The sequence below is a fragment of the Thermomyces lanuginosus genome, assembly GCF_041956635.1.
Source record: "Thermomyces lanuginosus strain ATCC 200065 unplaced genomic scaffold VTN49scaffold_35, whole genome shotgun sequence".
NCBI lineage: Eukaryota > Fungi > Ascomycota > Eurotiomycetes > Eurotiales > Trichocomaceae > Thermomyces > Thermomyces lanuginosus.
In genome coordinates this window covers 201,454-216,795 of record NW_027192369.1, presented here as the reverse complement: position 1 = coordinate 216,795, position 15,342 = coordinate 201,454, and the positions used below count along the sequence as shown (strand labels likewise).

Sequence of the window (15,342 nt, the reverse complement as noted above, 5' to 3'; positions counted from 1 at the left end):
AGAATGTCTCCGCCCGGGTTGTCCGTCAATACCCGCAGATACAGGTATCGAATACAGTTTCAATACATCGCCTCGGTCCCATTTTGATGTCGGCCTTTGGGAGGGTCCCCAGTTGTTGATCGACTAATCGAGCCCGTTTTCTAAGCTTCTAGTGAACCTTAGGGACCCTTAACAGCATTAACGAACACTAATCATTTGGAGATTTTCGTTGGCAGTCATCTTCTTTTTTCGCATGATCATCACCTCAGCTTCGCAACACTCATCCATCAACGGTTCATTGATCTCGCTTTGTTGGGTTCATTAGTTTCTGCTGCTCGGCCTCGACCGTCTTGCCACGGCAACATCGGCAAACTGCGTTTTCTGGATAGGACCAACGTGGCTTATCGGCGACCGCATTCATCCAGCCATTTCAAGACTGACAGATGAGCCTGTGATCTTCCTGTGGTCTTTTTCTTCACCCTGTGCGGACATTGCGACAGCTGGCTGCCATGTCTGCGTACCACAGCGATACCGACAACGAATCGATCTTCAGTGCCCGCACCGCCTCCACCGCCCCGACGGAATGGAGTGCTACCGAGAGCGATAGGGAGTCTGATGCTGCGTCGGTGTTAAGCAGCATGTGCGTTTGGGTCCGGAATCGGGAGGGACGGAGCTAACCATCATCGCAGATTTGAGCAGTCGACATACTCCATTTCGTCTAGTGTTCTCAATTATCATTATGAGGTGGGTGTTGAGCCATGTGTGGTGTTTGGCGGGGCGTAAGCTTATCACATTTCCAGAACGGTCGTCGGTATCATGCCTACCATGAAGGCAAATACATAATGGTATGAGCCGGTTTACCTGGTCGATTCCTACGACTCTAACATTGGCTCTAGCCGAATGATGAACACGAGCAGAACAAACTGCTGCTGGTATGTGGGTTGTATCGTTCTTCCGTCGATCTACTTTAACGTCAATCAGGTCCATCTGGTACATGAATTGGCCTTTGATGGCAAGCTGTGTTTGGCGCCCATCAATCCGAATCCCCGGAACGTTTTGGACATCGGTACAGGTCGAGGAGATTGGGCCATTGACTTTGCAGAGTACGTGTTTGCCAGGATGGCTATTCGGAAGCCATCGTTATTAACTCTTGCAGGCGGTACCCGGAGTGCAAAGTCATTGGTACCGACCTGAGCCCTATTCAGCCACTATGGTAAGACTCGTTTCCTCCATCCTAACCCTCCACAGCACACTAATATGCAGCAGGGTCCCACCGAACGTCCATTTCGAGGTCGACGACGCCGAAGACGACTGGGTATTCAGCGACCGATTCGACCTGATTCACACCCGCACACTATGTGGCGGCATAAAGGATTGGCCCCGTTTCCACAGGCAGGCTTACGATTTCTTGGTACCCGGCGGCTGGTTCGAAATGCAAGAGAACGAGGCTTGGTTCCAGCGCGAGGACGGCACCCTTCCGCCATGGTCAAAGCTGTTCCTGGAGAAGTTGGATGAGGCTAGCATCCGTAGTGGGAGGCGACTGAACGTTGCCCACGAGCAGAAGCAGCACATGATTAATGCGGGATTCATTAATGTGCAGGATGTCGTTTTCAAGGTGAGTTCCGGAGTAGAACCCTAATATGAGGACTCATTGCTAATGCGACAATATATAGATGCCTCTAGCCCCATGGCCCGATGATCCGAAAATGAGAGAGATCGGCCGAATCCGTGGCATGGCCATGAACCAGGGTGTTGAGGGTTACAGCCTTGCCCTCTACACGCGGTATCTGGGCTGGAGTGCCGATGAGTTGCGAGTCCTGCTAGCCAAGGTGCGCTCAGAGTTTAACGACCTAAACAACCGCATGTATATCGCCGTGTATGTGCTCTCCCTCTCAATTGATGTATCACTGTGCATCGCTAATGGGTCCGCAGACATGTGGTCTTTGGGCAGAAACCGCCGGTTGACAATTAACGAGCTACGAATGTCCATATATGCTTATCATTGAAAGGAATTTTTGGTGCGGCTCTTTCGGAAGGAGTTTAGCTTCTTCATACGGAGTACATTTGTTCACGAAATGTTGTCTTTTTACGCATCCTTCTGTCGATGTCTTGGTATTCTTCCCCTCTATCTTGTAGAATCCATTACCATAACCATATGGACTTTTCATAGCATGGACTGCGCACATTTATCTAATCTAATTGCATGAATTCATGAGAGTCAGACACAATGCCATGATTCCGATCATCTGCAGGAGGATTGGGGAAATTCCCGCTCAGGATACGTAAGATAAGGGCCGTCCCTCCTGGCCCGATTAGGTACCCGTCTTGAAGTCTTCCCGTCTTCTCGTAGGCCGGGGCAGCCGGGACTAGAGAGCCGACCAACGCTAAAGCGAACCCACTACCCCTCCTCTTCCAAGATTCTGCGCGGGACGACGGCTGTAATTCCTGTATGTAATCATTCCGTACAGCACTTGTACTGCATCTGAGTCAGTTGGACAAGGTGATTTAAGTAAAAAGCCATGACTCGGGAATAGCCACGGAAATTGAATCTAGTACGGGAGGACGCCCCGCGATAAGAACTAAACACATGGCCCATGGCCGCATGTAATTCCTCACCTCGCCATCTCCGCCGAACTTCGTACATGTAACTTACATTTCTTTTTGCCGCAGCCGGCCTTAATATTCCGCTAACGAATCCATACTCGATCCGTTGCAACGGGACATTCCCTTGCAGTTTTGTTGATTAACTGTTTAGCGATATTTTTTTCATTTGTTCGTATATAGTCAGATCTAGTGGTTGGGGTTCGATTTTGCTCTGTTCCTTGGCTAATAGGTAAGCTGTGTGACCCTGGCCAATGAAGCCGTAAACATGGCGATGAAGGCGAGACAAACCTGTTGCAAGACTCGATTGATTGACTGGCATGAGCAGGTCCTTTACTTTCCTGCCTGGTTGCAGTATTTGTAACAAAGTGGGAGAGGAGAGTGTACCCTCCTTTTCCTACCGTGTTACATACCGTTGAACGCGGGAAGTGGGTGCACATTATCACACTGTGACTTCAGTGCAGAAAGAACCTCAATCTCGACCTCGCGCAGAGCGAAGACGCAATCAAGAGAGAAATTTCAACGAAGTACTTCCAGGATTTGATCCAGCATGGCGTCACTCTCCTCTCAAGCCGCCGACATCGCTGCGGCAGTACAGAAACTGGAGACATCGCCAGACCAGGTCAGCCGTGCTGAACGGCTACGCCTGATCCAGTCGCTGGAGAAGTTGAAATTGGAACTCAAAGATCCGAAAGAGGCCATCTTTGATCATTTGACAAATGTATGAATTGCCAATGAGCCAGCGACAAGGGGTGTTGGAGGGTGATTTTTCGCTAATCAATGTGGTTTGGCTTGGATGAGTTTAGTTTGTGGCCTTGGCCAATTTGCGTGCCTTGCTTGAGTTGAAGGTGCCCGAGTCAATTCCTTTGGAGGGTAGCATTTCGGCGCGAGACCTGGCTGGCAAGGTTGGCGCTGACGAAGCATTGATTGGTATGTTTGCGCAGTTCACTGGATCCCGTTTTTGTGCATGGTGCTGATGAGCCCAAGTTCGCTTGATGCGCATCCTCACCGTGACGGGTATTTTCGACTTGGTTGGTCCGGATGAGTATGCACATACCAAATTCTCCAAGGCATACATCGAGGGCCACGAAGTAGACTTTTTGAAGCTCTGGTACGTCAAATTCTGGCATGGAAGCCTCAATAGCTGATTTTCATGTACTAGCTGCGATGAAATCTTCGTCAACACGACGCGGCTGCCGGAATACTTCCGCGCCACCTCGGCGCGTGACACAACCAGCATGACGGACAACCCGTACACCTGGGGCAATGGTCAGGTCGGCAAGACCTTTTTCGAGATCATCTCGCAGGAACCGCGTCGTATCCAGCAGTTCAATATCGCTATGAGCACGCAGGATTTCACGCTGCCAGTCCTTGGCATGTATCCGTTTGGGGAAGAATTAGCCAACGCGAGTGACCTCGAAAACCGCGCCCTGATCGTCGACATTGGTGGGGGTCGAGGACACTCCCTCATCCAGATTAGGGAGCGCTGGCCCGACCTCAAGGGTCGAATGATCCTTCAGGATCGGCCGGTGGTATTGGACTCCATTGGCGAACTGCCGGGGATTGAGAAGATGGCACATGACTTTTTTACCGAGCAGCCGGTGAAACGTGAGTTTTTTTTTTTTTTTTTTTTTTTTTTTTTCATTTTGCATTTTGCCTCAGGATGAAGGTTCTGACGAGGGAATTAGATGCCCACGCATATTACATTCGTCGCTGTCTGCATAATTGGACAGACGCACACTGCGTGCAGATCCTCAAATCCATTGTTCCAGCCATGGCTCCGGACTCTCGCGTTTTGATCGGGGAAATGGTGGTCCCCGAATACGGCAGCGAACGGCCCGGCGGAGTCGAGGACATGGCCCCGTACTGGATGGACCACAACATGTTTGCATTTGGCGGACGCGAGCGCACCAAGTCTGACTGGGAGAAGCTTGTTGCCGAAGCCGGTTTGAAGTTGCACAAGATTTGGCCTAGCGAGGCGTCGAGCCAGGCGGTTCTGGAGGTAAGGTTGGCATAATTGTCCTGTGAACCGTAATATCTTGAGATTTGGACTTGTCTCTCCGTTGGTATGTTTGGCTTTGATCCGGTGGCAGTAGTTATAATTTGCCAGATTCTGGAAGTCGTGCAAACGAAATGCATCATCTTCGCTTCAACAGCCTCGGTCGAACAGGGGAGAACTATCCAGCTCGGTGATTGAGCCCTAATTTCACCGGATCCTGTACTAGTAATTCATTCTTGCGTCGTTTAGGCTGATGACATTCGCACGTACCATCATGTTTAACCTGATGGTCTAATTGAGACATTCCGTAAGTTGTTTATTTTGATGGGTTCACCAACAACATCGGCCTGGTCAATGACAGCCCTAACCCTAACTCACTTGGTTCGAGTCGACCAAATACCTCGACGAAACGACGACAAAGGCCCATGTCGAACCCAGCTCACCAACAGAAGGACAGCATGCATTCTTATGGCTCAACACAGACCTTTTTGAACGAAAATAGAGATACATACCTGGTAGAATGAAGCATTCCACATTCCACGGGTCACGCCAAGCCAGGATTTCAATCTCCATCTGATACCTTGGTCATATCCGCTACCCAAACACCAGCCAACGAGCAGCAATCAGATAGTGGCCCGAATTTAATAGATTTTAAGAGTATGTGCGGAGTGCGAAGTAAGCGGTATGATCAGTCTATTTCTTGGGCCATTCTTGTACATCCGTCGCCCTCGCCAAACTGACTGCACTGCACATTTGGTCTCTCGGTTTGCGGTCGAATTCACAGACGACCTTCTGTATCGGATCACATCCAATCCGGCCAACTACCACTACCTCCGTCCTTGGACGTGTGAACATGTGGCATATGACTACGGACTGTACGAATTGCATCACCTACTCCAGAGGGACGAGTATAGTCTCTCGGACTTTCAGTCTGCCCGATTATGGTTATGAGTGGGAGGGCGATGCCAGGCCGTCAAATCCACTCATTGCCGAGGAGCGGGCCTACGATCAAGCGTCCCTCGCCCGGGAGGCCGACAGGCAAGTGCAAAACTTATCTCCGTCCCAGAAGGCGGCTTACGACCGCATTATGGACGCTCTTGAGGCCGATTCCCAGTCGGCGTTCTTTTTCCTCAACGGGCCTGGGGGGACGGGGAAGACTTATCTATACAATACCCTTTGCAATCGCTTGCGAGGAGAAGGGAAAATTGTCCTCTGCGTGGCGTCAACTGGAATCGCGTGGACTCTTCTTCCTGGCGGCCGCACGGTTCACAAACGGTTCGAGGTGCCCATCGCCGTCAGTGAAAATTCCGGTTGCAACATATCACGTCAGTCCCAACTCACCGAACTCATTCGACGGGCTGATGTGTTGATCTGGGACGAACCCCCCCATGTCGCACGTCCACGCCCTGAATGCCCTCGACCGTTCTCTCCGCGATATCAACGGTGGGCTTCCCACTATCTTTGGGGGGTGATTTCCAACAAACGCTCCCTGTCATCCCGTTCGGTTCCCGCCAAGACATTGTCGATGCGACCATGCACAACGCGGCCATCTGGCAGCATGTACAAGTGCCATCACTCACGGAAAACATGCGCCTCTGCGACAGCATTCCTGACAATAGAAGTTCGCCGAATGGCTTGGCCGGCTCTCAATCGATCCCTCTTGCCATCCTTTCGCGAGACTCCCTGATGTGATCTACAGCACCTCGAATTTCGAGGAATTCGCAACACGTGTTACCCGAACATGCTCTGAGAGTACAAGAATTGCACATAATTCGGAAACGTGCCATCGTCAGTCCGTTCAACGAAACTGTTCGGGAGTTAGTGATTACTCTCAATCAACAATTAGCAGCATCGGTCACCGTCAGTTGCGACTTGGACTGCCCGGTGTAGCTCCGGAAACGGTCATGACGTTCGTCCTCACTTACCGGAATGAAGAGGGCACTTCCTTCTAACGTGGCGCCATGATGCATGCCGCGGCGCAACTGATAGTCATATGCCAAGCAGAGGGGCTCTGTCAATGGTCGTCGCGGCGCACTTTCTTCGACCCCAACCGGGTAACCCCCAAGACGAGGACTATGATACCTATGCCGTGCCCATGGCGTTGGTAGGCAACGTCATTGCCATCCCTCGTTCCATATAAATTTCGATGTCAATATTTCCATGCAAGAAAGCAGTGACCACATCAATTTGGTGAAGAAACCAATGCTTCAGAATACCAACGATGGCTTTTGATGTGTTCTGCGCTGGAGGAAAGATCTGTCGGATGTTCTGTTCCTCGACGAATGAGGTCCATCGAGGCTTTGCCAGCCATGTTGCTTTCGTCCAAACTCATGGACTGATTTTTACTCCCAGAATATCTTGAGCCGTTGTGACGGTGCCTTGAGTTTGCCTGAACCGAGTGTGTGATATGTATTGCCGCCGATGCTAATACTTGCCGCAGCTCCAGTTGGCACGACAATTTCCATCTCACAATCCAAAACGTCATGGAAAAACAGAACGATAGTGACGAATTAGTTCTTGTTCATGCTCTCCGCAGGAATTGGGCCCTGACGACGATCCTACCGATGCTATTGTTTTTGGAGATGGCCCTTCTTATCAGCAAAACTTCACTCCAGGCTTCTACGTTCGGCCGAAGGCCCGGTGGGTTCATCAGATAAAATGCCGTTCAAAGTCACAAACCCTCATTTTCCCATTGTCTACGAGACGACAAGGAATATCCGATGAGAGCTCCCTCAATCTCTGTGAGCTCTAGACGAAATTGTCTTCATACCAGCCTCATGTTAGACCTTCGTCAATTGAAAGGTCTGTGACATGAGAAGAAACACGCCGCAAAGAAGGGGGGGTCAACCCTATCTCAATTCTGTCGTAAAGGCATCTGGAGATGGCCGTGCAGGTAAACGGCATTACATCTTACTCTACCGGACGATTCCGAAACAGTCCAAAAGGACGAAAAAACAGATTTATAGCAACTCTTCATAGTAGTAATGCTCCTGACTATGTAGTTCGGGATGCACACCACGAGTAGCACATTTGGACAGCTCAACATGACGGGCAAGGATTCTAGGGAAGATGAAAAGAGAAAAGAGGTTCGGGGGGCGGGCGCTTTTTTATCTTCGCCTAAGCTAAGAATGCCTGAGAGTGGGTCATGCATAGACCTATAGGCTGCCGTTTTAGCGCCTCATTGGACTATGGACATGGTGTCACTGTGTCAGGGCACACCCCCAGGTACAGCACCCCTCATAGCCGCAACCTGCCACCTAGTGACTTGTTGCACGAGCGGGCAACACTCAAAATAAACTAGTAATTCTATATGGGAGCGCAGTGCATCGCCATGGCTGCGCTGACACGAAATGGAGACAATCTGCATGCAGTTGTAGACATGGGCAGGTAGGCTAGTTCAGTCTCTTGGAGCACCATCGCAAGTCAACTCCCACGCTAACACCACCAGCAATGGCATCCGATTTTCAATATCGGACCTGTCTGAGCCAACTGCGCGACTCCTGCCGGCAATTTTCCATGATCGCGCTGGCATCTCGCTGTATGATGCACAGTTCAGTGGCGGTGGTAGTGAGCGTGGTCCGATTTCGTCTACAGTGATCGATCAAGTAATTGCCAGATTTGCTCGCTTCAAAAACACATGCGAGGATTTTGGTGTTCCCCCTCAGAACATCCATGTGCTTGCCACAGAAGCTACAAGAACAGCACCGAACTCGGAAGAGTTCCGCAGCCGGATCAGGGACAGCATCGGGTGGGAAACGCAATTATTGTCCAAAGAAGATGAAGGGCGAATTGGCGCTCTTGGAGTTGCAAGTAGTTCCACGGCCATTTCTGGCCTGGTTATGGACCTCGGCGGAGGGAGTACGCAACTTACATGGATGATTGCGCGCAATGGGCAGGTATTGACCAGTCCCGTTGGGTCCGTCAGTCTACCGTACGGAGCTGCTGCCTTGACTCAGCGGTTACAGGCTGCACGAGCCGAAGGCAGGAAAATGGAGAAGAAACTTAAAGAGGAAATGAGAAACAACTTCAAAGAGGCTCTTGAGAGATTGGAAATTCCCTCGGAGCTGGAAGAGAATGCAAAGACACGGGGAGGGTTTGACCTCTATCTCTGCGGTGGAGGGTTCCGCGGATGGGGTTATCTTTTGATGAGCAAGTCTAGGGTGAATCCATATCCAATCCCCATCATCAACGGGTTTCGTGTGAGTCGAGACGACTTTTACAATTCAGATCAAGTGGTGAAGACGGCGTCAGAATCAAGCGCGAAGATCTTCCGTGTTTCCAAGCGGAGAGCATCTCAGGTCCCCGCGGTTGCTTTTCTCGTTGACACTCTCGCAGAGACTCTTCCGTCGATTAAATCAATACAGTTCTGCCAAGGAGGAGTCCGGGAAGGCTTTCTGTTCGACAAACTGGAGCCAGAGATTCGGGCACAAGATCCATTGCTTGTTGCAACTGCACCATACACGCCACCATCTGCTGATGCTCTTTTCGACTTGATTCAACAAAGTCTCCCAGGACAGTCGTCACCTATTCTATCAAGAATGATCCCATCCTCGCTCACGCAAAGTCTCCTCAAAGCTGTCATCAACTTGTCATTTGTCCATTCAAATATCCCAAAAGATACCCGTCCTGCAGCCGCGCTCTCTAGCACCACAACTGGTATCTTGGCGTCTGCTAACTGCATATCTCACCTTGACCGGGCGCTGATATCGCTCATACTCTCAGAACGCTGGCCTGGAGATCTTGCGCCGGCAGAGGAGTCCCAGAAAGATCGCCTGCGGCAGTTCGTATCTATTGAAGAGGCATGGTGGTGCCAGTACCTCGGCCGAATCCTTACTCTGGTGGGAGACATTTATCCTGCAGGCAGAGTACCCGAAGACCGATGGCGAGTAAGGTTTAAGACGGCCTGGAAGGAGATCTTCAAGAAGAAGCAGGGAACAACTGATGCTCTACACTTGACAGTTCTGGTCAACAGTGATACGGACCAAGCCGTCGTCGACTCCATCCAGGAGAGTATTGATAGAATCGAGAAAGGTGGGAAAAGGAAGAATTGGATGAAGGCGAAAGAGCGCCTAAACCTCAGTCGCAGTGCAGAGGATTACGGCGTTTGTGTTGAGGTTGAAGTTCAGGAAGCGCGCGGATGATGACGAAAGATCAAAGATCCGATGGGTGAGATTAGGTTTTCGGTTTCCTTCGCCGGCATCATTCGCTCTTCCACATTCACAAAATCATCTTGCATGTGCCGTGGGCTCCAATGTGAGGATGCGGACATTGCTGAGAATGGTGACTCCGCCCGTCTCAGCGTTCACAACTCGGCGATACGTCTCCTTTTTCGAAACTCATCGGACGGAGCCACTTCCGCCGCCCGAAATTCTCGAAGGTTTCTTTCGATATACTTCCGGACGATGGCTCTATGATGAAGATAGACGTATGAAAAAGCGGTATCTAAAGTTCAATGTTCAGGGTCTCCTAGATGCAGTTTCGGAGGCCTTGCAGTCTCGATGCGTGGGAATTACCAAGCTCCCCGAAGGTCAATACAACAAAGTCTTCTTGATGCAGATGGAGAATGGCACCGAGATCCTTGTCCGGATGCCCAATCCGAACGCTGGCCATCCGAGAGCAATTGTTGCCAGCGAAGTCGCGACATTGGACTTTGTACGTACGACACATGCATGCGGATGGGGACCCTTGTTGATCTGTGCCGTAGCTTCGGAACTCACTGAAACTCCCGGTTCCCGAAGTCAAAGGCTGGAGCTGGTGTATTCCTGCAAGGGATCAAGTTGGATCAGATTACATCCTGATGAAGAAGGTCCCCGGCCAGCAGTTGACCAAAGTGTGGCCGACCATGTCCGAGGCCCAACGCTTCGAGCTAGTCAAGGAAATCGTGAATGTTGAGGCAAGGCTCCTAGCTGGTAACCCTTTAAATTACGGCAGCTTATATTATCGTGGCGATACATCCGCACCTCTGGCTGCCATGGATCCGGCACTGCCAGAAGCTGAAGCTTCCAAGTTTGTCATCGGGCCCATCGCTGACCGGGCGTTTTGGATGGAGGGAAGACATGAGCTCAACCTTGACCGCGGGCCATGTGCGTTCCCTGATGCTGTAACCGGTTGGATGGCCGACTGACATCAATCGCTAGGGAAAACGGCTCTGAATTTTATGAGGGCCGTAGCTAATCGTGAGATCTCCTGCATACGTGCGTCAACATCAAGTGACACAAGTGATGATGGATCGTGGCTTCCTGGTCGGGCTCATGCATGCCCGGAGCGACATATTGGCCTCCTACAGCAGTTCCTGACGGTTCTTCCGTATATTCTACCCTCCCGAGATGCCAGCTGTCCCGCTCTCCTGCACAATGACCTCCATTCTGACAATATCTTTGTCGACAAGAATGATCCCTCCAAGCTCACGGGTATCATCGACTGGCAGGCGGCGTATATAGCGCCGTTGTTCTTACAGGCTCGAATTCCAGCCGTCTTCGACTACGACTATGCTTATCCCTGGGGAGGTGACCAGCCCAAACTACCCGAGGATTTCCACAAGCTGCCGCTGCCGATGCGGAAAGAAGCGATCCAGCAGTTGGAACGTCAACGATTGAAGAAGCAATATGAACTCACTACACGAAATCTCAACCCACGGTTGGCCAGAGCCATGGACGAGATTGAAGTCCGGGACGATCCTACCTCGTCTATCTTCCACGTCGTCGGCAATATATCCATCAACGGCCCAATCGCGCTGCAGGAGCTCTTGATCCAGATCTACGAGAAATGGGATCTCATTGCCGCGAGGCGCCGAATCCGCGTGCCTTGTCCGTTAACGTTCACCGAGGAAGAAATTCGCCAAGCCCGGCAGACGGCAAAAGAGTGGACGGACGCGTACAATGAGTTTGAAACGCTGCGTTCCGAGCTGTTGGGCAAGGACGGCTGGGTCTCGCACGAGAATTTTGAGGAGGCCCGGCGCCGATTCGAAGCGCAGCGGGGCCAGCTGGAGGATCGGTGGAAGAGATTGGTTGATGTCACCCGGGCGCTTTGACAGTCGGGTCCTCCACTTGGCACAACTTTCGATATCGGAGTCCTTGATCGAGGTGGAGATGGCATTGTATCAAGTACCAGTACTGAAATGGAGTCGGTATGGCAGGCCTACGTTCTCTGATTGTACACTCGGCGATGACCGCCGAGTCATTGATGGGCTCTGACGTCAGTCCAATATAGTCTCGACCGTCTAGGGCGCACACATGGAGGGCACACAGTAGCCAATCTGCCAATCTGTAGCATCAAATTCCTCCATAAGCGAAATCTTCGGCTTAATTGCCGGGTTTATCGTCCAATTGACCACTGTCTGTGCGATATCGCTCAAAATTGATGGCTTTTCTTCGGTGACGCGATCCGATGTGGGCTGGATAAATACCCCGCTCTGTCTGCTCCTTTCCTTCTGCCTTTCTTTTCTTCTCCAGTACTTCCTTCAGCATCTCAACGTCTTCGAAAACTCATCTTCGCTTTTCAATTCCTCTGATTGAACGCTGAACGCTGCTTATTGTAAACCCTCCCTTCGTCTGGACAGAACCTGTGCTAACCCTTACCATCCTCGCAGGCAGTTTGTGAACCCCACGATGTAATTCACTCCGTCCTTGGCCCCCTCCCGCTGGGAGGTGGGAAGGCATGGCCATTATCTTTCGCTTAGCACTCAGCAAGGTATATATCAGATCAATCAGGTAAAGTCTGTGGCATGAACCGGTGCTCGTTCCCATCCCATTGGTGCCCCTCGACGGGGAATCCACCCTGTTGAACATCTCCGCAGCAGGAGATTCCTCGTCCGCCAATCTGGGCTCTGGGTCCGGGCTGAAATCATACGGTCACAACTTGATCTGGATAATACCAGCGAAAGGATCATGCCTTCTCCCCCTCCCCTGAGCACGCAATGGGTTTTATGGTTTGCTGACCGGGCACAGAACATCTACCAATTTCATCATCACAATGTCTCCTCCAGTGGCTATCTACGAGACTGCTTCCATCGCCCCGACGGAGCTCAAGGGGAAGACGGCCCCTGCCCCTGCTGCCGTCGAAGGCCAGGGCAACCAGACCAAGCTCTTGGAGCAGTTTGCCGGCAAGTGGGACAGCTTCAAGTTTGCTCCTATCCGCGAGAGCCAGGTCTCCCGCGCCATGACCCGCCGTTACTTCCATGATTTGGATAAGTACGCGGAGAGTGACATTGTCATCATTGGCGCGGGCTCCTGCGGCCTGAGCACCGCCTACGTGCTGGGCAAGGCTCGTCCGGATCTCAAGATTGCCATCATCGAGGCCAACGTGGCTCCTGGTATGTATCTCGAATGCAATGGCAGACGCAACCTTGTTGCTGACACCCTTGGCAGGAGGTGGCGCCTGGCTTGGTGGCCAGCTCTTCTCCGCCATGGTCATGCGAAAGCCCGCCAACGTTTTCCTCGACGACCTCGGCGTCCCGTACGAGGAGGACGAATCCAACCCAAATTACGTTGTGGTCAAGCACGCGGCATTGTTCACCTCGACGCTGCTGTCCAAGGTTTTGTCGTTCCCCAACATCAAGCTTTTCAACGCTACCAGCGTTGAGGATCTTATCACGCGCCCCGGTGAGAATGGCGCGAAGGATGCCCGCATCGCCGGCGTGGTGACCAACTGGACGTTGGTCAGCCTCCACCACGATGACCAGTCGTGCATGGACCCGAACACCATCAATGCTCCGCTCGTCATCAGCACGACGGGCCACGACGGTCCCTTCGGCGCGTTCTCGGCTAAGCGCCTTGTGTCTATGACTGCCATCGAAAAGCTTGGCGGCATGCGCGGTCTCGACATGAACTCTGCCGAGGATGCCATCGTCAAGAACACCCGTGAGGTGACCAAGGGTCTCATTATCGGCGGTATGGAGCTGTCCGAGATCGACGGCTTCAACCGCATGGGCCCGACCTTTGGAGCTATGGTTCTCAGCGGTCTGAAGGCTGCAGAGGAGGCTCTGAAAGTAATTGACGAGCGCAAGCGCGAGTGTGCTGAGTGAAGATGGGTGATTTTGTTCAAGGACCAATGTCTATGGAGTAGGAATTAAGATGAAATGAAAGCTTTTCTTGACGCAAAATTATTATGTACAAGAAACAGTTAAGGCCGTATTATCGATGCATCCTGGACATGAAACTCCGACAATAGAAACCGCAAACAGCTAGGCATTGGACTGTAGCGACTTGAGGCCCTCTGTAGCCAACCTCTTCGCATTCCGAATCTCCCACTGAAATTCCTTCAGCGCACGTATCTCCCAGGACATAAACAGCCCGCCGACAAGGCCATCCAGGACGCCAGCGGCGAAATTCAACGTGCTCACGACCAACAAGATGAACGCCGCGTAGATCGCATCCGCCGTCCACCAGACGCCGACGAAGCAGCCAATGGACACGAATATCGACGCAACAAAGTGTACCAGGCGCCACCGCCGCTGCGAGCGCTCGCGCCGCATGTACGTTTCCGTCATGGCGAGAATCTCGTCGTAAGTTTCCGGCGTAAGGGCCGAGCTTGGTGCGGTAGTTGGATGGAGTAAGTGCGATGGCTGGACGGTGAAGTTGTGGTCATCTGGGTTATTGGGGGGTTCGGGGGATCGACGTTCCGGCTCTGCTTTGTTATCCGCAGATGATAGTGTTTCGTTAGAGGAGGAGGAAAGAGGGCGGCGGCTGATGACCGCCTCCACGGCGAAGTGATCGCTGAGCGAGCAGTGGAGGGTGGGATGTCGCTGCATCATGGTCACCTCGGCGGAGTCGATGGACCATTTCGGCGCCGGGAAGGACGGCGGGTACCCACCGTCGCCAACGAAGATGTAGTCGAGGCGCTTGCCCTTGGGGTCCGGCTGGTTGCCGTCGACGAGGATGTTCTCGCCGCGAGCGAGCCGGCGTTGCTGGGCCTTGGGCCAGCGCCAGGTGTTGAAGGGGCCGTCGCTGGCAGCGCCGTTCTCACGGATGTTGAACTCGGCGGTGGGAATAGGTTTGCCGCGCGCCTGTTCTGCGGGTGACTCGGCGGGCCCGATGGCAGAGTCGGGGTGGAGATGTAGCCAAACATCGCGGACGGGTGCGTGCGCTGTGATCAGCCGGTGCGCAAAGGACATGGGTAGCATGTTGAAGTCGCCCATGCAGATGACCAAGTGACCGCGCTCTGCGGCCTTGCGCATCAGCTTGGCGATCTCCCATGCCTGCGCGGTCCGGTGGCAGAGGTATGAATCATGCGGCTCCTTCTCATACGGCGCGTGCAGATGCGTGCAAAATACCTCGGCGATGTCCTCGTTCCGGGGGCCCATGCGAATCCGTGCACATGCCACGCCCTTTCCTACGTACCAATCCCCCCGCCAGAAAGCCGTCGGCCGCCCGTTGAGCGGGTAGGCGAACATGCTGCTCTCTTCGATCGGCCATTTGGACAGAATCACCAGCCCGGCGCCAAATGCCCCGCTGTGGTAGAATTTACCATAGGGAAGAATGTGCTGCGTCTGCTTGCGGATGCTCTCGTAGTCTTCTTGCGTCCAACATTCCTGTAGTCCTACGATTTCGGGCGGATCGCGCGCGATGGCGATTTGGCGTCCAATCTCCGAGAGTCGCTCTCGCCGGTATTTCGACACATATTTCAGGCCCCAGCAGTTAAGCGTGAGGATTCGGATTCGATTCGGAGGTGTGCTGTTCGCCATTACTGCGATTATGCCTGCAGCACTGTCAATTCATATCTATCATGGTCTTCAGCATGAGTTGGTGCCCCTCCAGGTGAGCTCC

At 52.5% G+C, this 15,342-nt stretch overlaps 10 protein-coding genes across 10 annotated transcripts; 7 read left to right on the top strand and 3 right to left on the bottom strand.

The window, feature by feature from the left end:
* Nucleotides 1–86: 86 nt before the first annotated feature.
* Nucleotides 87–426, top strand: VTN49DRAFT_5526 (uncharacterized protein; the record flags this gene model as incomplete). The annotated part of the gene is made up of 2 exons (XM_069413593.1): nucleotides 87–104; nucleotides 163–426. The coding sequence occupies 2 exons, from the start codon at nucleotides 87–89 to the stop codon at nucleotides 424–426; spliced, it is 282 nt and encodes a 93-aa protein (XP_069266249.1).
* A 62-nt stretch (nucleotides 427–488) lies between these two features.
* VTN49DRAFT_5525 (uncharacterized protein) lies at nucleotides 489–1,951 on the top strand (the record flags this gene model as incomplete). Its single annotated transcript, XM_069413592.1, has 9 exons — nucleotides 489–619; nucleotides 669–723; nucleotides 780–824; nucleotides 876–911; nucleotides 961–1,082; nucleotides 1,136–1,192; nucleotides 1,246–1,594; nucleotides 1,653–1,855; nucleotides 1,912–1,951. The coding sequence occupies 9 exons, from the start codon at nucleotides 489–491 to the stop codon at nucleotides 1,949–1,951; spliced, it is 1,038 nt and encodes a 345-aa protein (XP_069266248.1).
* Nucleotides 1,952–1,955: 4 nt separating this feature from the next.
* Nucleotides 1,956–2,165, bottom strand: VTN49DRAFT_5524 (uncharacterized protein; the record flags this gene model as incomplete). The annotated part of the gene is made up of 1 exon (XM_069413591.1): nucleotides 1,956–2,165. One exon carries the CDS (start codon nucleotides 2,163–2,165, stop codon nucleotides 1,956–1,958), a length of 210 nt encoding a protein of 69 aa, XP_069266247.1.
* Nucleotides 2,166–2,573: 408 nt separating this feature from the next.
* Nucleotides 2,574–3,033, top strand: VTN49DRAFT_5523 (uncharacterized protein; the record flags this gene model as incomplete). The annotated part of the gene is made up of 4 exons (XM_069413590.1): nucleotides 2,574–2,583; nucleotides 2,650–2,712; nucleotides 2,768–2,812; nucleotides 2,909–3,033. 4 exons carry the CDS (start codon nucleotides 2,574–2,576, stop codon nucleotides 3,031–3,033), a joined length of 243 nt encoding a protein of 80 aa, XP_069266246.1.
* Nucleotides 3,034–3,130: 97 nt separating this feature from the next.
* On the top strand, nucleotides 3,131–4,597 carry VTN49DRAFT_5522 (uncharacterized protein; the record flags this gene model as incomplete). The annotated part of the gene is made up of 5 exons (XM_069413589.1): nucleotides 3,131–3,301; nucleotides 3,387–3,510; nucleotides 3,568–3,691; nucleotides 3,743–4,188; nucleotides 4,269–4,597. The coding sequence occupies 5 exons, from the start codon at nucleotides 3,131–3,133 to the stop codon at nucleotides 4,595–4,597; spliced, it is 1,194 nt and encodes a 397-aa protein (XP_069266245.1).
* Nucleotides 4,598–7,910: 3,313 nt separating this feature from the next.
* On the top strand, nucleotides 7,911–9,720 carry VTN49DRAFT_5521 (uncharacterized protein; the record flags this gene model as incomplete). The annotated part of the gene is made up of 2 exons (XM_069413588.1): nucleotides 7,911–7,966; nucleotides 8,028–9,720. 2 exons carry the CDS (start codon nucleotides 7,911–7,913, stop codon nucleotides 9,718–9,720), a joined length of 1,749 nt encoding a protein of 582 aa, XP_069266244.1.
* Nucleotides 9,721–9,856: 136 nt separating this feature from the next.
* On the top strand, nucleotides 9,857–11,609 carry VTN49DRAFT_5520 (uncharacterized protein; the record flags this gene model as incomplete). Its single annotated transcript, XM_069413587.1, has 3 exons — nucleotides 9,857–10,231; nucleotides 10,284–10,662; nucleotides 10,717–11,609. The coding sequence occupies 3 exons, from the start codon at nucleotides 9,857–9,859 to the stop codon at nucleotides 11,607–11,609; spliced, it is 1,647 nt and encodes a 548-aa protein (XP_069266243.1).
* A 454-nt stretch (nucleotides 11,610–12,063) lies between these two features.
* Nucleotides 12,064–12,366, bottom strand: VTN49DRAFT_5519 (uncharacterized protein; the record flags this gene model as incomplete). The annotated part of the gene is made up of 1 exon (XM_069413585.1): nucleotides 12,064–12,366. The coding sequence occupies one exon, from the start codon at nucleotides 12,364–12,366 to the stop codon at nucleotides 12,064–12,066; it is 303 nt and encodes a 100-aa protein (XP_069266242.1).
* A 184-nt stretch (nucleotides 12,367–12,550) lies between these two features.
* VTN49DRAFT_5518 (uncharacterized protein) lies at nucleotides 12,551–13,601 on the top strand (the record flags this gene model as incomplete). The annotated part of the gene is made up of 2 exons (XM_069413584.1): nucleotides 12,551–12,890; nucleotides 12,946–13,601. 2 exons carry the CDS (start codon nucleotides 12,551–12,553, stop codon nucleotides 13,599–13,601), a joined length of 996 nt encoding a protein of 331 aa, XP_069266241.1.
* A 159-nt stretch (nucleotides 13,602–13,760) lies between these two features.
* On the bottom strand, nucleotides 13,761–15,260 carry VTN49DRAFT_5517 (uncharacterized protein; the record flags this gene model as incomplete). Its single annotated transcript, XM_069413583.1, has 1 exon — nucleotides 13,761–15,260. One exon carries the CDS (start codon nucleotides 15,258–15,260, stop codon nucleotides 13,761–13,763), a length of 1,500 nt encoding a protein of 499 aa, XP_069266240.1.
* Between the last annotated feature and the right edge of the window lie 82 nt (nucleotides 15,261–15,342).